General features: G+C 44.7%; 1 protein-coding gene and 1 long non-coding RNA gene across 7 annotated transcripts in view; one reads left to right on the plus strand and one right to left on the minus strand.

Annotated features, from left to right (window-relative positions):
- Window positions 1-19,663, plus strand: part of LOC145352630 (uncharacterized) — a 77,218-nt gene that overhangs the window by 36,562 nt on the left and 20,993 nt on the right. The window lies entirely within an intron of this gene.
- The window catches only part of slc35f4 (solute carrier family 35 member F4), a 218,450-nt gene continuing 217,424 nt past the window's right edge, over window positions 18,638-19,663 (minus strand). For 2 of the 3 annotated variants that reach the window (XM_080202761.1, XM_080202762.1), the window contains exon 7: window positions 18,638-19,505. In XM_080202761.1, the coding sequence (XP_080058887.1) occupies window positions 19,264-19,505 (242 nt within the window). In that variant the 3' untranslated portion in view covers window positions 18,638-19,263. The remainder of the gene's footprint in view (window positions 19,506-19,663) is intronic. The other variant, XM_080202763.1, reaches the window with a different exon arrangement.

Below are 19,663 nucleotides of genomic sequence, written 5' to 3' on the forward strand. Positions count from 1 at the left end.
TACTGAGTTCAGTGTGTGTGTGTGTGTGTGTGTGTGTGGGTTACTGAGTTCTGTGTGTGTGTGTGTGTGTGTGTGTGGGTTACTGAGTTCTGTGTGTGTGTGTGTGTGTGTGTGTGTTGCTGAGTTCAGTGTGTGTGTGTGTGTGGGTTACTGAGTTCTGTGTGTGTGGGTTACTGAGTTCTGTGTGTGTGTGTGTGTGTGTGTGTGTTGCTGAGTTCAGTGTGTGTGGGTTACTGAGTTCTGTGTGTGTGGGTTACTGAGTTCTGTGTGTGTGTGTGTGTGTGTGTTACTGAGTTCAGTGTGTGTGTGGGCTAAAGAGTTCTAGTGTTTTGGTGAGAGTCATAGATGTTTACAGCATGGAAACTGGCTTTTAGGCCCAACTTGTCCAGGCTGCTCTTTTTTTAAAACCTCTTAGTTATTCTCAATTGCCTGCATTTAGCTCATATCCCTCTGTATCCATTTTATCCATGTAACTTTCTAAATGCTTTTTAAAAGGCAAAATTGTACCCACTCCTACTACTATTTCTGGTAGCTTGTTCCAGACACTCACCACCCTCTATGTGAAAAAATTGCATCTCACGACCCTTTTGTATCTCCCCCCTCTCCCTTAAAACTATGCTCTGGTTTTAGATTCCCCTATGTTTGGGAAAAGATGTTGACTATCTAGCTGATATATGCCCCTCATTATTTTATAGACTTCTATAAGGTCACCCCTCAGCCTCTCACACTCCAGAGAAAAAAGTCCCAGTCTATCCAAGCTCCCCTTTTAACTCAAACCATCAAGTTCCGGTAGCATCCTAATAAATCTTTTCTGCGCTCTTTCTAGTTTAATAATATCCTTTCTATAATAGGATGACCAGAGGTTGTTCACAGTAATCCAAGTGTGGTCTTACCAATGTCTTGAACAACTTTAACAAGATGTCCCAACTCCTGTGTTCAATGATCTGACCAATGAAACCAGGCATGCTGAATGCCTTCTTCATCAGTCTGTCCACCTGTGACTTCACTTTCCTGTACCCTAGATCGCTTTGTTCTGAAACTCTCCCCAATGCCTTATCATTAACTGAATAATTCCTGCCCTGGTTCAATTTACCTAACTGCATCACCTCGCAGTTATCTAAATTAAACTGTATCTGCCATTTGTTAGCCCACTGGCCCAATTGATCAAGATCCCATTGCAATCCGAGATAAACTTCTTCACTGTCCACTATGCCACCAATTTTGGTTACTGAAGGGTTCAATGTGTGTTGATTACTGAGTTTAGTGTGTCTGGGTTTCTGAGGGTTCAGTGTGTGTGGGAGACTGAGTTCAGCGTTTGTAGGATATAAGGTTCAGTGTGTGTGTTCTATTGATTTCAGTCGGTTGTTGAGTTCAGTGTGGATTACTGAGTTCAGTGTGTGTGGATTACTGAGTTCAATGTGTGTGGATTTCTGAGGATTCAGTGTGTGTGGGATACTGAGTTCAGTGTCTGTGGGATATTGAGATCAGTGTGTGTGGAGTATTGAGTTCAATGTATAGATTACTGAGTTCGGTTTGCATGCAAATTACTGAGTTCAGTGAGTGCGGGATATTGAGTTCAGTGTGTGTGGGATAGTGAGTTCCGTGTGTGTGGGATACTGAGTTCAGTGTGTGTGGGATACTGAGTTCAGTCTGTGTGGAATAGTGAGTTCAGTCTGTGTGGGTTAGTGAATTTAGTGTGTTTGGGTGAGAGTCATAGATACATAGAGGTTTACAGCATGGAAACCAGTCCCTTTGGCCCAGCTTGTGCATGCCACCCTTTTCTTTAAACCCTTTAACTAGTCCTAATTGCCTGCATTTGGCCCATATGCCACTGTATCCATCTTACCTATGTAAGTCTAAACACATTTTAAAAGCCAAAATTGTACCCACCTCTACTACTACTTCTAGCAGCTTGTTCCAGATACTCACCACCCTCTGTGTGGAAAAAATTGCACCTCTGGACCCTTTTGTATTTGTTCCCCTCACCTTAAACAGACTCCCCTATCTTTGGGAAAATATGTTGGCTATCTAGCTGATCTATGACCCTCATTATTTTATAGATTTCTATAAGATCACCCCTCAGCCTTCTACACTCCAGAGAAAAAAGTCCTGGTCTATCCAGCCTCTCCTTTTAAGTCCAACTATCAAGTCTGGTAGCATCCTAGTAAAACTTTTCTGCACTCTTTCTAGTTTGATAATATCCTTTCTATAACAGGATGACCAGGGGCTGTTCACTGTATTCCAATTGTGGCCTTACCAAAGTCTTGAACAACTTCAACAAGACATCCAAACTCTTGTGTTCAATGTTCTGACCAATGAAACCAAGCATGCTGAACGCCTTCTTCATCACTCTGTCCACCTGTGACTCCACTTTCAAGGAGCAATGAACCTGTATCCTAGATCGCTTTGTTCTGCAACTCTCCCCAATGCCCTATCATTAACTGACTAATTCCTGCCTTAGTTAAATCTACCTTAATGCATCACCTCGCATTTACCTAAATTAAACTGTATTTGCCATTCATCAGCCCACTGGCCCAATTGATCAAGATCCCATTGCAATCCGAGATAAACTTCTTCACTGTCCACTATGCCACCAATCTTGGTTACTGAGGGCTCAGTGTATGTGGATTATTGAGTTCAGTGTGTATGAGTTACTGAATTCAGTGTGTGTGGGTTATTGAGGGTTCAGTGCGTGTGGGTCATTGAGGGTTCAGTGTGTGTGGGTTGCTGAGTTCAATGTGTATGGGTTAGTGAGTTCACTGTGTGTGGGTTAGTGAGTTCAGTCTGTGGGTTAGTGAGTTGTGTGTGTGTGGGTTATTGAGTTCAGTGTCTGTGGGTATTGATTTCAAAGTGCGTGGGTTACTGAGGGTTCAGTGTGCGTGGGTTACTGAGGGTTCAGTGTGTGTGGGTTACTGAGTTCAGTGTGTGTGGGTTACTGAGTTCAATGTGTGTGGGTTACTGAGTTCAGTGTGTGTGGGTTAGTGAGTTCAGTGTGTGTGGGTTACTGAGTGTTCAGTGTGTGTGGGTTACTGAGTTCAGTGTGTGTCGGTTTCTGAGGGTTCAGTGTGTGTGGACTGCTGAGTTCAGTGTTGTGGGTTACTGAGTTTAGCATTTGTGGGATACTGAGTTCAGTGTGTCTGTTATTGATTTCAGTGGGTTAATGAGTTCAGTGTGTGTGGTTTAGTGAGTTCAGTGTGTGTGTGGGTTAGTGAGTTCAGTGTGTGTGTGGGTTAGTGAGTTCAGTGTGTGTGGGTTAGTGAGTTCAGTGTGTGTGGGTTAGTGAGTTCAGTGTGTGTGGGTTAGTGAGTTCAGTGTGTGTGGGTCAGTGAGTTCAGTGTGTGTGGGTTAGTGAGTTCAGTGTGTGTGTGGGTTAGTGAGTTCAGTGTGTGTGGGTCAGTGAGTTCAGTGTGTGTGGGTTAGTGAGTTCAGTGTGTGTGTGGGTTAGTGAGTTCAGTGTGTGTGGGTTAGTGAGTTCAGTGTGTTTGTGGGTTAGTGAGTTCAGTGTGTGTGGGTTAGTGAGTTCAGTGTGTGTGGTTTAGTGAGTTCAATGTGTGTGTGGGTTAGTGAGTTCAGTGTGTGTGTGGGTTAGTGAGTTCAGTGTGTGGGTTAGTGAGTTCAGTGTGTGTGGGTTAGTGAGTTCAGTGTGTGTGGGTTAGTGAGTTCAGTGTGTGTGTGGGTTAGTGAGTTCAGTGTGTGTGGGTTAGTGAGTTCAGTGTGTGTGTGGGTTAGTGAGTTCAGTGTGTGTGTGGGTTAGTGAGTTCAGTGTGTGTGGGTTAGTGAGTTCAGTGTGTGTGGGTTAGTGAGTTCAGTGTGTGTGTGGGTTAGTGAGTTCAGTGTGTGTGGGTTAGTGAGTTCAGTGTGTGTGTGGGTTAGTGAGTTCAGTGTGTGTGGGTTAGTGAGTTCAGTGTGTGTGGGTTAGTGAGTTCAGTGTGTGTGTGGGTTAGTGAGTTCAGTGTGTGTGGGTTAGTGAGTTCAGTGTGTGTGTGGGTTAGTGAGTTCAGTGTGTGTGTGGGTTAGTGAGTTCAGTGTGTGTGGGTTAGTGAGTTCAGTGTGTGTGTGGGTTAGTGAGTTCAGTGTGTGTGTGGGTTAGTGAGTTCAGTGTGTGTGGGTTAGTGAGTTCAGTGTGTGTGGGTTAGTGAGTTCAGTGTGTGTGTGGGTTAGTGAGTTCAGTGTGTGTGGGTTAGTGAGTTCAGTGTGTGTGTGGGTTAGTGAGTTCAGTGTGTGTGGGTTAGTGAGTTCAGTGTGTGTGTGGGTTAGTGAGTTCAGTGTGTGTGGGTTAGTGAGTTCAGAGCGTGTGGGTTACTGAGTTCAGTGTGCGTGTGGGTTAGTGAGTTCAGTGTGTGTGGGTCAGTGAGTTCAGTGTGTGTGGTTTAGTGAGTTCAATGTGTGTGTGGGTTAGTGAGTTCAGTGTGTGTGGGTTAGTGAGTTCAGTGTGTGTGTGGGTTAGTGAATTCAGTGTGTGTGGGTTAGTGAGTTCAGTGTGTGTGTGGGTTAGTGAGTTCAGTGTGTGTGGGTTAGTGAGTTCAGTGTGTGTGTGGGTTAGTGAGTTCAGTGTGTGTGGGTTAGTGAGTTCAGTGTGTGTGGGTTAGTGAGTTCAGTGTGTGCGTGTGGGTTACTGAGTGTTCCTTGTGTGTGGGTTACTGAGTGTTCCTTATGTGTGGGTTAGTAAGTTCTGTGTGCGCATGTTACTCAATTCAGTGTGTGTGGGTTTCTGAGGGTTCAGTGTGTGTGGACTGCTGAGTTCAGTGTGTATTGGTAACTGAATTCAGCGTATGTGGGATACTGAGTTCAGCGTGTGTGTGTTATTGAGTTCAGTGGGTTAGTGAGTTCAGAGTGTATGGGTTAGTGAGTTCAGTGTGTGTGGGTTAGTGAGTTCAGTGTGTGTGGGTTAGTGAGTTCAATGTGTGTGGGTTAGTGAGTTCAGTGTGTGTGGGTTAGTGAGTTCAGTGTGTGTGAGTTAGTGAGTTCAGTGTGTGTGGGTTGTGAGTTCAGTGTGTGTGTGGGTTAGTGAGTTCAGTGTGTGTGTGGGTTAGTGAGTTCAGTGTGTGTGGGTTAGTGAGTTCAGTGTGTGTGGGTTAGTGAGTTCAGTGTGTGGGTTAGTGAGTTCAGTGTGTGTGGGTTAGTGAGTTCAGTGTGTGTGGGTTAGTGAGTTCAGTGTGTGTGTGGGTTAGTGAGTTCAGTGTGTGTGTGGGTTAGTGAGTTCAGTGTGTGGGTTAGTGAGTTCAGTGTGTGTGGGTTAGTGAGTTCAGTGTGTGGGTTAGTGAGTTCAGTGTGCGTGGGTTAGTGAGTTCAGTGTGTGTGTGGGTTAGTGAGTTCAGTGTGTGTGTGGGTTAGTGAGTTCAGTGTGTGTGTGGGTTAGTGAGTTCAGTGTGTGTGGGTTAGTGAGTTCAGTGTGCGTGGGTTAGTGAGTTCAGTGTGTGTGTGGGTTAGTGAGTTCAGTGTGTATGGGTTAGTGAGTTCAGTGTGCCTGTGACATTGAGCTCAATGTTTGTGGTTTACTGAGTTCAGTGTGTGTGGGTTAGTGATTTCAACATGTGTGGGTTAGCGAGTTCAATGTGTATGGGTTACTGAGTACAGTGTGCATCAGTTTCTGAGGGTTCAGTTTTTGTGGGTAAGTGAATTCAGTGTGTGTGTGGGTTTGTGAGAGTTCAGTGAGTGTGGGAATGAGTGCGCAGTGTGTGTGGGTTAATGAGACTTTGGCGTGTGTGGGTTTGTGGTGGTTCGCTGTATGTAGTTAGTCAGGGTTCAGTGTGTGTGGGTTTGTGAGGGTTCAGTGTGTGTGGGTTTGTGAGAGTTCAGTGAGTGTGGGCATGAGTGCTTAGTGTGTGTGAGTTAATGAGAGTTTGGCGTGTGTGGGTTCGTGGGGGTTCACTGTGTGTAGTTAGTCGGGGTTCAGTGTGTGTGTGGGTTTGTGAGAGTTCAGTGAGTGTGAGTTCAGTGTGTGTGTGGGTTAGTGGGGGTTCAGTGTGTGTGTGGGTTAGTGGGGGTTCAGTGTGTGTGTGGGTTAGTGGGGGTTCAGTGTGTGTGGGTTAGTGGGGGTTCAGTGTGTGTGGGTTAGTGGGGGTTCAGTGTGTGTGTGGGTTAGTGGGGGTTCAGTGTGTATGTGTGGGTTAGTGGGGGTTCAGTGTGTGTGGGTTAGTGGGGGTTCAGTGTGTGTGTGGGTTAGTGGGGGTTCAGTGTGTGTGGGTTAGTGGGGGTTCAGTGTGTGTGTGGGTTAGTGGGGGTTCAGTGTGTATGTGTGGGTTAGTGGGGGTTCAGTGTGTGTGTGGGTTAGTGGGGGTCAGTGTGTATGTGTGGGATAGTGGGGGTTCATTGTGTGTATATGTGGATTAGTGGGGGTTCAGTGTGTGTGTGGGTTAGTGGGGGTCAGTGTGTATGTGTGGGATAGTGGGGGTTCAGTGTGTGTATATGTGGATTAGTGGGGGTTCAGTGTGTGTGTGGGTTAGTGGGGGTTCAGTGTGTATGTGTGGATTAGTGGGGGTTCAGTGTGTGTGTGGGTTAGTGGGGGTTCAGTGTGTATGTGTGGGTTAGTGGGGGTTCAGTGTGTATGTGTGGGTTAGTGGGGGTTCAGTGTGTATGTGTGGGTTAGTGGGGGTTCAGTGTGTATGTGTGGGTTAGTGGGGGTTCAGTGTGTGTGTGGGTTAGTGGGGGTTCAGTGTGTGTGTGGGTTAGTGGGGGTTCAGTGTGTGTATATGTGGATTAGTGGGGGTTCAGTGTGTGTGTGGGTTAGTGGGGGTCAGTGTGTATGTGTGGGATAGTGGGGGTTCAGTGTGTATGTGTGGGTTAGTGGGGGTTCAGTGTGTGTATATGTGGATTAGTGGGGGTTCAGTGTGTGTGTGGGTTAGTGGGGGTTCAGTGTGTATGTGTGGGATAGTGGGGGTTCAGTGTGTATGTGTGGGTTAGTGGGGGTTCAGTGTGTATGTGTGGGATAGTGGGGGTTCAGTGTGTATGTGTGGGTTAGTGGGGGTTCAGTGTGTATGTGTGGGATAGTGGGGGTTCAGTGTGTGTATATGTGGATTAGTGGGGGTTCAGTGTGTATGTGTGGGATAGTGGGGGTTCAGTGTGTGTATATGTGGATTAGTGGGGGTTCAGTGTGTATGTGTGGGATAGTGGGGGTTCAGTGTGTGTATATGTGGATTAGTGGGGGTTCAGTGTGTGTGTGGGTTAGTGGGGGTTCAGTGTGTATGTGTGGGATAGTGGGGGTTCAGTGTGTATGTGTGGGTTAGTGGGGGTTCAGTGTGTATGTGGGTTACTGAGAGTTCAATATGTGTGTGGGTTAGTGGGCGTTCGGTGTGTTTGTGAGTTACTGAGTGTTCAGTGTGCGTGTGGGAGTTCAGTGTGTCTGAGTGTTAATGGTGGTTCAGTGTGTGTGGGTTACTGAGAGTTCAATGTGTGTGAGTTAGTGAGGGTTCAGTGTGTGTGGGTTAGTGGTGATTCAGTGTGTGTGTGGGTTAGTGAGGGTTCAGTGTGTGTGTGTGTTTTTGGGGGTTCTGTGTGTGTGGGTCATTGGGGGTTATGTGTATGTGTGGGTTAGTGGGGTTTCAGTGTGTGTGTGTTATTGGGGGTTCTGTGTGTGTGGGTCATTGGGGGTTATGAGTATGTGTGGGTTAGTGGGGGTTCAGTGTGTGTGTGTTATTGGGGGTTCTGTGTGTGTGGGTCATTGGGGGTTATGTGTATGTGTGGGTTAGTGGGGGGTCAGTGTGTTTGTGAGTTACTGACTGTTCAGTGTGTGTGTGGGTTAATGGGAGTTCAGTGTGTCTGAGTGTTAGTGGGGGTTCAGTGTGTATGTGGGTTACTGAGAATTCAATGTGTGTGAGTTAGTGAGGGTTTAGTGTGTGTGGTTTAGTGGTCATTCAGTGTGTGTGTGGCTTAGTGGGTTTCATTGTGCGTGGGTTACTGAGAGTTCAGTGTGTGTGTGTTAGTGAGGGTTCAGTGTGTGTGGGTTAGCGGTGATTCAGTATGTGTGTGACTTAGTGGGTTTCATTGTGTGTGGGTTACTGAGGGTTCAGTGTGTGTGTTAGTGGGGGTTCAGTGTGCGTGGGTCAGTGGGGGTTATGCACGTGTGTGGGTTAGTGAGGTTTAGCGTGTGTGGGTTACTGAGAGTTCAGTGTGTATGTGAGTTTGTGGGTTTTCAGTTTGTGTGGCTCACTGAGGGTTCAGTGTATGTGGCTTAGTGGGGATATAGTGCCTGTGGGTTACTGAGGGTTCAGTTATGTGGGTTACTGAGGGTTCAGTGTATGTGAGTAGAGAGGTTCAGTGTGAATGTGGGTAGAGAGATTCAGTGTGAATGGGGGAGTGCGGGTTTAGTGTGTGTGTGTGGGTCAGTATGTTCAGTGTATGTGGGTTACTGAGGGTTCAGTGTATGTGGGTAGAGAGGTTCAGTGTGAATGGGGGAGTGGGGGTTTAGTGTGTGTGTGTGGGTCAGTATGTTCAGTGTATGTGGGTTACTGGGGGTTCAGTGTATGTGGGTTAGTGGGGGTTCAGTGTGTGTGAGTAGAGATGTTCAGTGTGAATGGGGGAGTGGGGGTTTAGTGTGTGTGTGGGTCAGTATGTTCAGTGTATATGGGTTACTGGGGGTTCATTGTGTGTGGGTGAGTGAGAGTTCAGTGTGTGTGTTGGTCACTATGTTCAGTGTGTGTGGGTTAGTGAGGGTTGAGTGTGTGGGTTACTGAGGGTTCAGTGTGTGTAGGTTAGTGAGAATTCAGTGTGTATTGTCTGGTGAGGGTTCAGTGTGTGTAGGTTAGTGAGAATTCAGTGTGTATTGTCTGGTGAGGGTTCAGTGTGTGTGGGTTAGTGAGAGGTCAGTGTGTATTGTCTGGTGAGGGTTCAGTGTGTGTGGGTTAGTGAGAATTCAGTGTGTATTGTCTGGTGAGGGTTCAGTGTGTGTAGGTTAGTGAGAATTCAGTGTGTATTGTCTGGTGAGGGTTCAGTGTGTGTGGGTTAGTGAGAGGTCAGTGTGTATTGTCTGGTGAGGGTTCAGTGTGTGTGGGTTAGTGAGAATTCAGTGTGTATTGTCTGGTGAGGGTTCAGTGTGTGTGGGTTAGTGAGAGGTCAGTGTGTATTGTCTGGTGAGGGTTCAGTGTGTGTGGTCAGGTGAGGGTTCAGTGTGTGTGGGTTAGTGAGAGTTCAGTGTGTGTGGGTTAGTGAGAGTTCAGTGTGTGTGGTCTGGTGAGTATTCAGTGTGTGTGGGTTAGTGAGAGTTCAGTGTGTGTGGTCAGGTGAGGGTTCAGTGTGTGTGTGTTAGTGAGGGTTCAGTGTGTGTGGTCAGGTGAGTGTTCAGTGTGTGTGGTCTGGTGAGGGTTTAGTGTGTGTGGTCTGGTGAGTGTTCAGTGTGTGTGGGTTAGTGAGAGTTCAGTGTGTGTGGCCTGGTGAGGGTTCAGTGTGTGTGGTCAGGTGAGGGTTCAGTGTGTGTGGCCTGGTGAGGGTTCAGTGTGTGTGGTCTGGTGAGGGTTCAGTGTGTGTGGCCTGGTGAGGGTTCAGTGTGTGTGGTCTGGTGAGGGTTCAGTGTGTGTGGTCAGGTGAGGGTTCAGTATGTGTGGCCTTGTGAGGGTTCAGTGTGTGTGGTCTGGTGAGGGTTCAGTGTGTGTGGTCTGGTGAAGGTTCAGTGTGTGTGGTCTGGTGAGTGTGGGTTAGTGAGGGTTCAGTGTGTGTGGGTTAGTGAGAGTTCAGTGTGTGTGGTCAGGTGAGGGTTCAGTATGTGTGGCCTTGTGAGGGTTCAGTGTGTGTGGTCAGGTGAGGGTTCAGTATGTGTGGCCTTGTGAGGGTTCAGTGTGTGTGGTCTGGTGAGGGTTCAGTGTGTGTGGCCTGGTGAGTGTTCAGTGTGTGTGGTCAGGTGAGGGTTCAGTGTGTGTGGTCAGGTGAGGGTTCAGTGTGTGTGGTCTGGTGAGGGTTCAGTGTGTGTGGTCAGGTGAGGGTTCAGTGTGTGTGGCCTGGTGAGGGTTCAGTGTGTGTGGTCTGGTGAGGGTTCAGTGTGTGTGGTCAGGTGAGGGTTCAGTATGTGTGGCCTTGTGAGGGTTCAGTGTGTGTGGTCTGGTGAGGGTTCAGTGTGTGTGGTCTGGTGAAGGTTCAGTGTGTGTGGTCTGGTGAGTGTGGGTTAGTGAGGGTTCAGTGTGTGTGGGTTAGTGAGAGTTCAGTGTGTGTGGTCAGGTGAGGGTTCAGTATGTGTGGCCTTGTGAGGGTTCAGTGTGTGTGGTCTGGTGAGGGTTCAGTGTGTGTGGTCTGGTGAAGGTTCAGTGTGTGTGGTCTGGTGAGTGTGGGTTAGTGAGGGTTCAGTGTGTGTGGGTTAGTGAGAGTTCAGTGTGTGTGGTCAGGTGAGGGTTCAGTATGTGTGGCCTTGTGAGGGTTCAGTGTGTGTGGTCAGGTGAGGGTTCAGTATGTGTGGCCTTGTGAGGGTTCAGTGTGTGTGGTCTGGTGAGGGTTCAGTGTGTGTGGGTTAGTGAGGGTTCAGTGTGTGTGGTCAGGTGAGGGTTCAGTGTGTGTGGCCTGGTGAGGGTTCAGTGTGTGTGGTCTGGTGAGGGTTCAGTGTGTGTGGTCAGGTGAGAGTTCAGTGTGTGTGTGTTAGTGAGAGTTCAGTGTGTGTGGTCAGGTGAGAGTTCAGTGTGTGTGTGTTAGTGAGAGTTCAGTGTGTGTGGTCAGGTGAGAGTTCAGTGTGTGTGTGTTAGTGAGGGTTCAGTGTGTGTGGCCTGGTGAGGGTTCAGTGTGTGTGGTCTGGTGAGGGTTCAGTGTGTGTGGTCAGGTGAGAGTTCAGTGTGTGTGTGTTAGTGAGAGTTCAGTGTGTGTGGTCAGGTGAGAGTTCAGTGTGTGTGTGTTAGTGAGAGTTCAGTGTGTGTGGTCAGGTGAGAGTTCAGTGTGTGTGTGTTAGTGAGAGTTCAGTGTGTGTGGTCAGGTGAGAGTTCAGTGTGTGTGTGTTAGTGAGAGTTCAGTGTGTGTGGTCAGGTGAGAGTTCAGTGTGTGTGTGTTAGTGAGGGTTCAGTGTGTGTGGTCAGGTGAGAGTTCAGTGTGTGTGTGTTAGTGAGAGTTCAGTGTGTGTGGTCTGGTGAGGGTTCAGTGTGTGTGGTCAGGTGAGGGTTCAGTATGTGTGGCCTTGTGAGGGTTCAGTATGTGTGGTCTGGTGAGGGTTCAGTGTGTGTGGTCAGGTGAGAGTTCAGTGTGTGTGGTCTGGTGAGGGTTCAGTGTGTGTGGTCTGGTGAGGGTTCAGTGTGTGTGGTCAGGTGAGAGTTCAGTGTGTGTGGGTTAGTGAGAGTTCAGTGTGTGTGGTCTGGTGAGGGTGCAGTGTATGTGGGTTACTGAGTGTTTAATCCACACATTCCAGCCACAGATTTTCATTATAATGATCATCTGGGAAACCCTGCAGCCTCTGTTACCCAGGTAACGCCACAAGCTCAGGTTAAAGAGTTACAGACCCTTCCAACCTGTTCAATAATAAACTCAGTCTCTGCAGGGAGGCTTTAATCTGTCGCATGGTTACTTTATTCATTTGCTGTTTTGGCCTGGAAAGAGAATCATAGAATCCCCACAGTGTAGAGGGAAGCCATTGAGCTCTTCATGCCTGCAACAAAAACAATCCCACCCTATCCCCATAACCCCACATATTTACCCGGCTAACCTACCGACACTACGGGACAATTTACTATGGCCAATCCACCTAACCCACACATCTTTGGACGGTGGGAGGAAACCAAAGCGCTGGAGGAAACTCATGCAGACATGGAGAGAATGTGCAAACCTCACACAGATAATGACCCAAGGACTTGTATCAAACCCAGGTCCCTGGCGCTATGAGGCAGCAGTGCTAACCACTGTGCCACCCTAGGGAAAAGAGAGAACAGAATAAATTAGATTGTGTCCTTTCAACAATTACACTGCAAAATGAACCTCTCCTTACTTTGCAACCATTATTTGATTGTGTGGCACTGCCTCCAGGACAACTCGTGTCAATCTCAGAACCCATTTCATTTCCCAAGTCTCCTCTTAACCCTAATGTAAGATATTCACCTCTGCAACTAAAGACATGGGAGAACATCACGAGAGGGATGCTGTGTTCAGTAAACCAATCAAACCTTCAAGGACTACTAAGCAGAAGGCACCCGGTGATATTTTAAACTTTAAAACATCATCAGCTAGAAGTTTAACATCAACATCTGGGAACATAGGAATGGGTGTAGGTCATTCAACCCTTTGATCTTGTCCAGCTATTCTGTTAGATCATGGCTGATCTGTACCACACCTTCATTTACCTACCCACATTTCATATAAGAACATAAGAACATAAGAAATAGGAGCAGGAGTAGGCCATCTAGCCCTTCGAGCCTGCCCCGCCATTCAATAAGATCATGGCTGATCTGTCGTGGCTCAGTTCCATATTCCCGCCCTCTCCCCATAACCCTTAATCCCCTCTCTTATCAAGAACCCATCAACCCGCGTCTTAAAAATATTTAGCGAGGTAGCCTCCACCACTTCAACGGGCAGAGAATTCCAGAGATTCATCACCCTTTGAGTGAAGAAGTTCCTCCTCAACTCCGTTCTAAACTGCCCCCCCTTTATCTTGAGGCTGTGCCCCCTAGTCCTATTATCCTTTCTGAGCGGGAAGAGTCTCTCCACCTCTATCCTATCCATCCCATTCATCATCTTATACGTCTCAATGAGATCTCCCCTCATTCTTCTGAACTCTAACGAGTACAAGCCTAGTTTATTCAGCCTCTCCTCATAGCTCAACCCCCTCAACTCCGGCATCAGCCTAGTAAACCTCCTCTGCACTCCCTCCAAGGCCAAAATATCCTTGCGTAAGTACGGCGCCCAAAACTGCACACAGTAGTCCAGAATCCTGGATACTTTTCCCAAGCAAATTTGTATTGATCTCAGTCTTCCACAGTCTGAAAGATATGCTGGTTAGGTGCATTGGCCATGCTAAATTCTCCCTCAGTGTACCCGAGTGTGGCGACCAGGGGTTTTCACAGTAACTTCATTGCAGTGCTAATGTAAGCCTACCTGTGACACAAATGAAAAAAAGTAAAGATTTCAATTGGACAATCACTCACTGTTTTTGGGGAGAGTGTTCCAGATTTATACTATCTACTGTGCTAAGAACTGTCTCCTGAGTTCACTTCTAAATTACCTAGCTTATTGTGTCCCCCTTTATGAGATAGTGGCAGCACAGAAGGAGATCATTTGCAAATCGAGTCAATGCCAGTTCTCTGTATGAGCAATTCAGCCTGGTGAGCCAGGGAGAATGATATGAGTGTGCTAGCATTTAAATATGGCACCAAGACCTTCGAACCCGTCAGCTGACAGCAAGCAGACAGATCAGTTGCTGGCCTGCCAGGTGAGTCGGAGGGGAACTTACCTGTGCATAATCAATGAGGTTCCAAGCACAGAATCTGGCGCAGCATCTCACCACACACACCCCAGACATTCTCTCTTCCACCTTCTTCTGTCAGGAAAAAGATACAAAAATCTGAGGACATGCACTAAGAAGTTTCTTCCCTGATGCCATCAGACTTTTGAATGGACTTACCTTGCATTAAGTTGATCTTTCTCCACACCCTAGCTATGACACTGCAGTCTGCACTCTCTCCTTTCCTTCTCTATGTGCTTTGTCTGAATGGCATGCAAGAAACAATACTTTTTACTGTATTATAATACATGTGACAACAATAATTCAAATCAAATCTAATCATTCTGGCCATTCAGTGGGACAGGCGTCACTAGATTCACTTGCCACTGCACTTAGTCTCAAAATGGGAGAATTCTACTCCACGACTTCTCCAACTACCCAAGACTTACTTTCTTTGGGAGTTTCTCCCCATCATCTACTGTACCAATGTGTCCCAAAATCTCTGATTTATACCGTTTTTCAACAGTGGACCTGGATGGATTATTGATAAGGGTTTTTTGTCCAATGAAGATTAACTTTTTTTATAATTTCTATAAAATGTTAAGGTCTTTGTGTAAATCCTGCTTTTAATGTCATTCACCTGCTTCCTGAGCTTTTGTATGTACTATCTGTCCTTGATTAATCAGATCTAGGTCCCACATCGCTCTTTCCTTACCTCACTCTACACTGTTCTCCCTGATTAGTTGCATTATCTCAAGAAACATTCCTTTCTTAAAGATAAAAAGCCAATTTGCAGAGTACGCTTGGCAAGCTTTGCTTTCTCCAAAGAAACAATGTTACTTCAAATTGAATCCAACTCGTGGTCCCCACAAAAGGGTCACAAAGGATCCAAGCTGACAAGAAAAGAATTTCATCTGATCTTGGGCTTGATCTGACGTTTGATCTTAGTCAAAAGGCTAAGGACATCTGAGCTTCAAAGTTAAGTTGCAGAAGTTTCATTAATTTGTGTCTGTCCCTTCACCATTTATTTATAGTCAAAGTTGTTCACAAGGCCTGTTAACAAGCTGCTCATAATGGCCATTTAGTTCAGCTGTTGTTATTTTTCATCAAACTGTTGAACCATGGAGTTGTTCATTGAAGTAGCTTCTATTTCCACACACTGATGAACTTGTGTTCCAGCAGAGTCTTAATTAAGCAATTTTGAATGAAAAGCCTAACGGTTTTGTAATATAGTTCTATGCTTTAAGTATCTGCCAGTTGCTCTGCCATAAATGCTAAGGTCTTGCATGGGAAAACCCTTTCCCTCTGGCACTGGCAATGCCCGTCTGGTGGAATCCAGCTCTTTTAGTATTTAGAATATGCAGAATGTAAAACATGCTGGCCAGCCTAAGTTCACGGAGACCAGGCACCATTTCTAAAGGGTGTTTTAATCACAGCAACCTTCCACCCAACAGAAATATCAACCTCCCCAATTGGCAAGGGGAGCAATTTTTTTCAGTATCAATTTTGAATGAGTTTTGAATGAATGTTTATTTAGATTAGATGGCAGGAGCATGGGATGACATGGGGATCTGAGTATTGAGGGGACTTGAGGTGGGGGGCGGTGAGATTTAGGGTAGCTGTTAAATTGGGAGCTGGGATACAGTCTCTGAGAACTGTCCTATGAAGAGATATTAAGGGAATTGAAGAATGAGACGTGATCACATTGAAACATACAAAATACTTGAAGGGATAGACAAGATAGATGGAGGTGAAATGTTGGAGAGTCTATAATCAGGTGTTATAATTTCAAAATAAAGGGGAAGCCATTTTTGACTGAAATTAGGAGAAATTTCTTTACTCGGATGATTGTGAATTTTTGGAATTCACTACCACAAAGGGCTGTGAAAACACAGCCATTCAGTATGTTTAAAGCTGAGTTTGACTATCTCTAAATGCCATGTCTATATGGGTTTCCTCCAGGTGCTCCGGTTTCCTCCCACATTCTGAAAGACGTGCTGGTTAGGTGCATTGCCCCAAACAGGTGCTGGACTGTGGCGATTCAGGGAATTTCAGAGTAACTTCATTGCAGTGTTAATATAAATCTTCCTTGTGACTTATAAATAAATAAACTTTACTTAACATAAAAGGATATGGGACAGTGTGGAAAAAAGGCATTTAACTGGATGATTAGCCACAATCGTGTTGAATGGCGGGATGGGCTCAATGGGCTGAATGGCCTATTCCTGTTACTATGTGACAGCAAACAGAGCAGTGGTAAATGTTTTGTTTTGGATTGGAGTGAGTTTTCTAGTGGAATTCCCCAGGTGACAGTGTTAGTAATTTTGCTCTGTCTGATATACACGAATGATGTAAACCTTGGTGTAAAGGCCATAATTTCAATATTTTTGAATGACACCAAACTTGGAAGTCCTGTGCACTGTAAGGAGGAAAGTGTAGAACTTCATGAGGTAAAAAGTTGATGAAATGGATGGACAAATGGCAAATAAAATCTAATACGGTAAAGTGTAAAGTAATTTGTTTTGGTAGGAAGAATGTGCAGAGACAATATAAAACGAAAGGGTATACAATTCTAAAGGAGGTGCAGGGGCAGAATGACCTGCATGTCAATGAGCACATTTCATTGAATGTGGCAGAACAGGTCATAAGAACGATTAATAAAGCATACTGCATCCTGGCCTTTATAAATATGGGCAATAGATTACAAAAACAAGGAAGTTACCGTTAACCTGTATAAAATACTAATTCAGTCTCAGCTGGAATATTGTGTCCAATTCAGGGCACCACACTTTCGGAAGGATCTGGAGACATACTGGAGTGCAAAAAAGTCGCAAAATTGATTCCAGGGATGAGGAACTTCAGTTATGTAGACAGATTGGAGCAGTTGGACTATTCCCTTGGAGATAGAAGGAATGCTTTATTAAAATGTCATCTTGGCAAAAGGTGCCAAATTGAGATGGCTATACAAATGAAACAGGATTCATAATTCAGGAAATGGGGTGGGATTTTCTGGCTCTTCCCACTAAAGGGATCTTCCAATTCCATTGAAGGAGAGCCCCCTGATGGGATGGACGAGCCACGCAAAATGCTATAGACATTGATGGGATGGATCAAAGTGCTGGAAAATATGGTGAGAAAAGCCAGTTGTGCGGCTGATGTGCTGCACACTGTTTTTCTCGCCTCAGCTAGCACTTAAAGAAAGAAAATAGAAAATTCCAATCACTCCATTGCAAAATCCAGGTCTCCTTAATTTACAGAACAGAAATGAAAGCTCTACTGCACTCCATATTTTGTATTAAAGTCTATATTTCAAATGTTTTAGATTGAATTCATTGAATTCCCAAAAATGTATATATTTATAAAACAGGGAATTGGACTGTCTAGTTGTCTATTCATTTCATATCTTATTTGAGTAAACAGGGTATTTTCTCCTTATTTCCATCATGTAATTGTGGCATGAGGTGGGGGGAATGGGAGTTGGGATTCAAGAGTTTTCTAATGAAGTCCAGTCAGAACATTTTCTACCTTTCAGCAAGGGGACACATATTCAGTTTGATTATGTCAGAGTAGCTTTGGTACACGCTTCCCAGGATCCATTTCAGAGCTCATTGCTGAACATTCTCAAGCTTATTCATGTTATCTTTGATAAATCCAGCATTCCAAGCAGAGTCAGTCAGTTTGAGATCCATTCTGATGATTGAGAAGTCACAGCAAGTGAAAGCTTCCATTTATCTTAATTCATCTTACAATTAACTTAAATTAATGTTCTCTGATTATTTTTATTTTAATGACTGCCCAGTGAAGTATAAAATAATAAGAACATTGCACAATCATGATCCCGCGACAGGGAACAGCTTCTTCAGTCCATTCCACAAAACCAATGTGGAACAGAAATTCAGGAAAGAGTGGCCTTGATAATCACAGGAAGGATTATCTATCCCTGATTTAGGGCTCCATTTTGCTTACGGCAGGAGGTTGAATGGAAATCAGATAGAAGTGAACAGAAATGAGGGGTGTGGATATAGCTTCCCAGCAGTGGACAAAATGGTTAGGTGCATTGGCCCGAACAGGCGCCGGAGTGTAGCAACTAAGGGAATTTTACAGTAACTTCATTGCAGTGTTAATGTAAACCCTACTAGTGACTAGTCAATAAAATAAGGAATCAGAAGGTGCAGATATAAGGTAAATGGCAAAAGAGGCCAAGGTGACATGAATTAAAATGTTTTCATGCAGCGAGTGGCTAGGATCTGGAATAACTGTCTGAGTGCGTGGTGGAGGCATTCATAATGAAGTTCAATCCTAAGAAGGAAAATGAATAACTACAAGGAAAAGGTGACGAAGTAGCACTAGGTGAATTGCTGCTGCAGAGGACAATTATGGACATGACAGGCTGAATGGTCTCCTTCTGTGCTGTATTCATTTTATGATTTTATGAATATATATCCTGACATTCAGTGTTGCTACAGTTAGGGGAATAGGGAATATTAAGAATTTGAAGGCTGGTTTCAGCTATGTAGAATTATCTTTCTAAAATTGGCAGAAGAAATGTATGGATTCATTGACTCATATAGCAGTGATTTTAGTAATTCAGTCCACTATGGCTATGTCAGCATTTCAGTCTCACATCCCTGATATTTCCTTCTAGGCCAGCAAGTCTTTTTTCCAGAATATACCCCTTCCCTTTTGGGAGTTATTATTGAATCCATTTCCAGGTAACAACTCACTGAGTGAAATAAATTCTCATCTTCCACCTGGCCCCTCCACCAATCCCTAAAGATTATTTGACAATTATCTTAAATCAGTATCCTATGATTACTGATCCTTCCACTAACATAAACAATTTCTGCAGATATACTCTAACCAAAACCAATGTGGAATAGAAATTCAAGACCATAGTGGCAGTCACAGAATGGATCACCTTGTGACTGGTTTGGGGCCCAACCTTTGTCTGCAGCAGCTGACAGACCTTGGTCACAACCTCTGCACTGAAGTAGAAGAAAGGGAGATTAGGAGTGGTGGAGTTATAGCTGGTACAGATATGAACAGAGATAAACTGAGCTGAGAGGTAGAAGCCTTGCCTTGACAATCCAGGGAAGGTCATTAAACTTATTTTACCATTGCAGCCAGGTCCCAGGTGCAACTCCTCCCCAGAGTTATCTCTCCCCATTATCAATGCATTTATTGAACGGAGCACTTTCTGTACCCCCACCTCTAAGGAATGCAAGATCTCTCTCCTCTTGCCAACTATCTGAACAATGGTCTCCCACGTTGCATGTGAGAAACCAGTCATGTCATCCAGTTTCAAATATGTCCTGCTGCCTCTAGGTATATTACATCTCTACTTTAAAAGGTAGCCTTTAAGTGGTGTCAGTGAATTCTGATTTCCTGCCCACAACCCCCAAACAACCCCCTCTGTCAATAAGCAAAATGGGCAGCATTAGCTGTGTGCACATCTCATTATAATGAATTGTCTGTACAAATTTCCCATCCATTAACTGCAGCAATTGAACGGTATTCAAATAAGTCAGAGTATGATCCATACATGACAAAGCAGGACACTCTCACATGTGCTCTATAAGTCTTTTAATTTGATTGTGTTAGAATACAATTGAATGCAGTAACAACAATCAAAAAGAAAAAATGCTCTTTTTAACCAAAGAACTGTATCATTAGATAAATCATAAAAAAACCCAATGCAAGGACCTTTACAAAAACTTTATTAGACATTAACACCCATTCCCATGTAATCTTATAAAGTTTAAACTGCAATAATGTATTCTTTATAATTTATTAACTGTATCATATTTGTATTGTATACCATAGATCTTTGCTTCAAAAAGTAATACTGTCATAATAGCATACTAAGTCTCACAAAACTAAATTATATTCACAGAATATACATCTTCGTGCATTTAAAAACTTAGCTGCTTTTAAGCTAAAGGAATTGAAACTGTTCCATTTGCTCTGCTTCTGCTCCGAGTGTGGACACTGGACTCTGTGGTGTCTTCTGTTTGTTCTTCATTTTTCTTCTCCTTTAATCTGTTAATAAACCTTAAAGTTATTTCATCCCATTCTTCAGGAAGAAGCATAAGCAGGAAGCCGATGCATATGATAGAAGTTGCAGTCAACCTCACCATACTGAATATTACTTCATGTTTCATAAGGTCGACAGCTGTGTGGAAAAGATGTCTGAATTCAGTTAAAATGTTCCTGTACAACATATTACTAATGTTACCAAATTAAATGCAGCCTAACCTGACATAGTTACGGAAAACCAAATGCAATTTATTCAGAAATATCTCAAAATCGATCCAAAAAGGATCCTATTGT

The sequence above is a fragment of the Carcharhinus amblyrhynchos genome, chromosome 14 (assembly GCF_965287045.1).
Source record: "Carcharhinus amblyrhynchos chromosome 14, sCarAmb.v2.hapA, whole genome shotgun sequence".
In the NCBI taxonomy this organism is placed as follows: domain Eukaryota; kingdom Metazoa; phylum Chordata; class Chondrichthyes; order Carcharhiniformes; family Carcharhinidae; genus Carcharhinus; species Carcharhinus amblyrhynchos.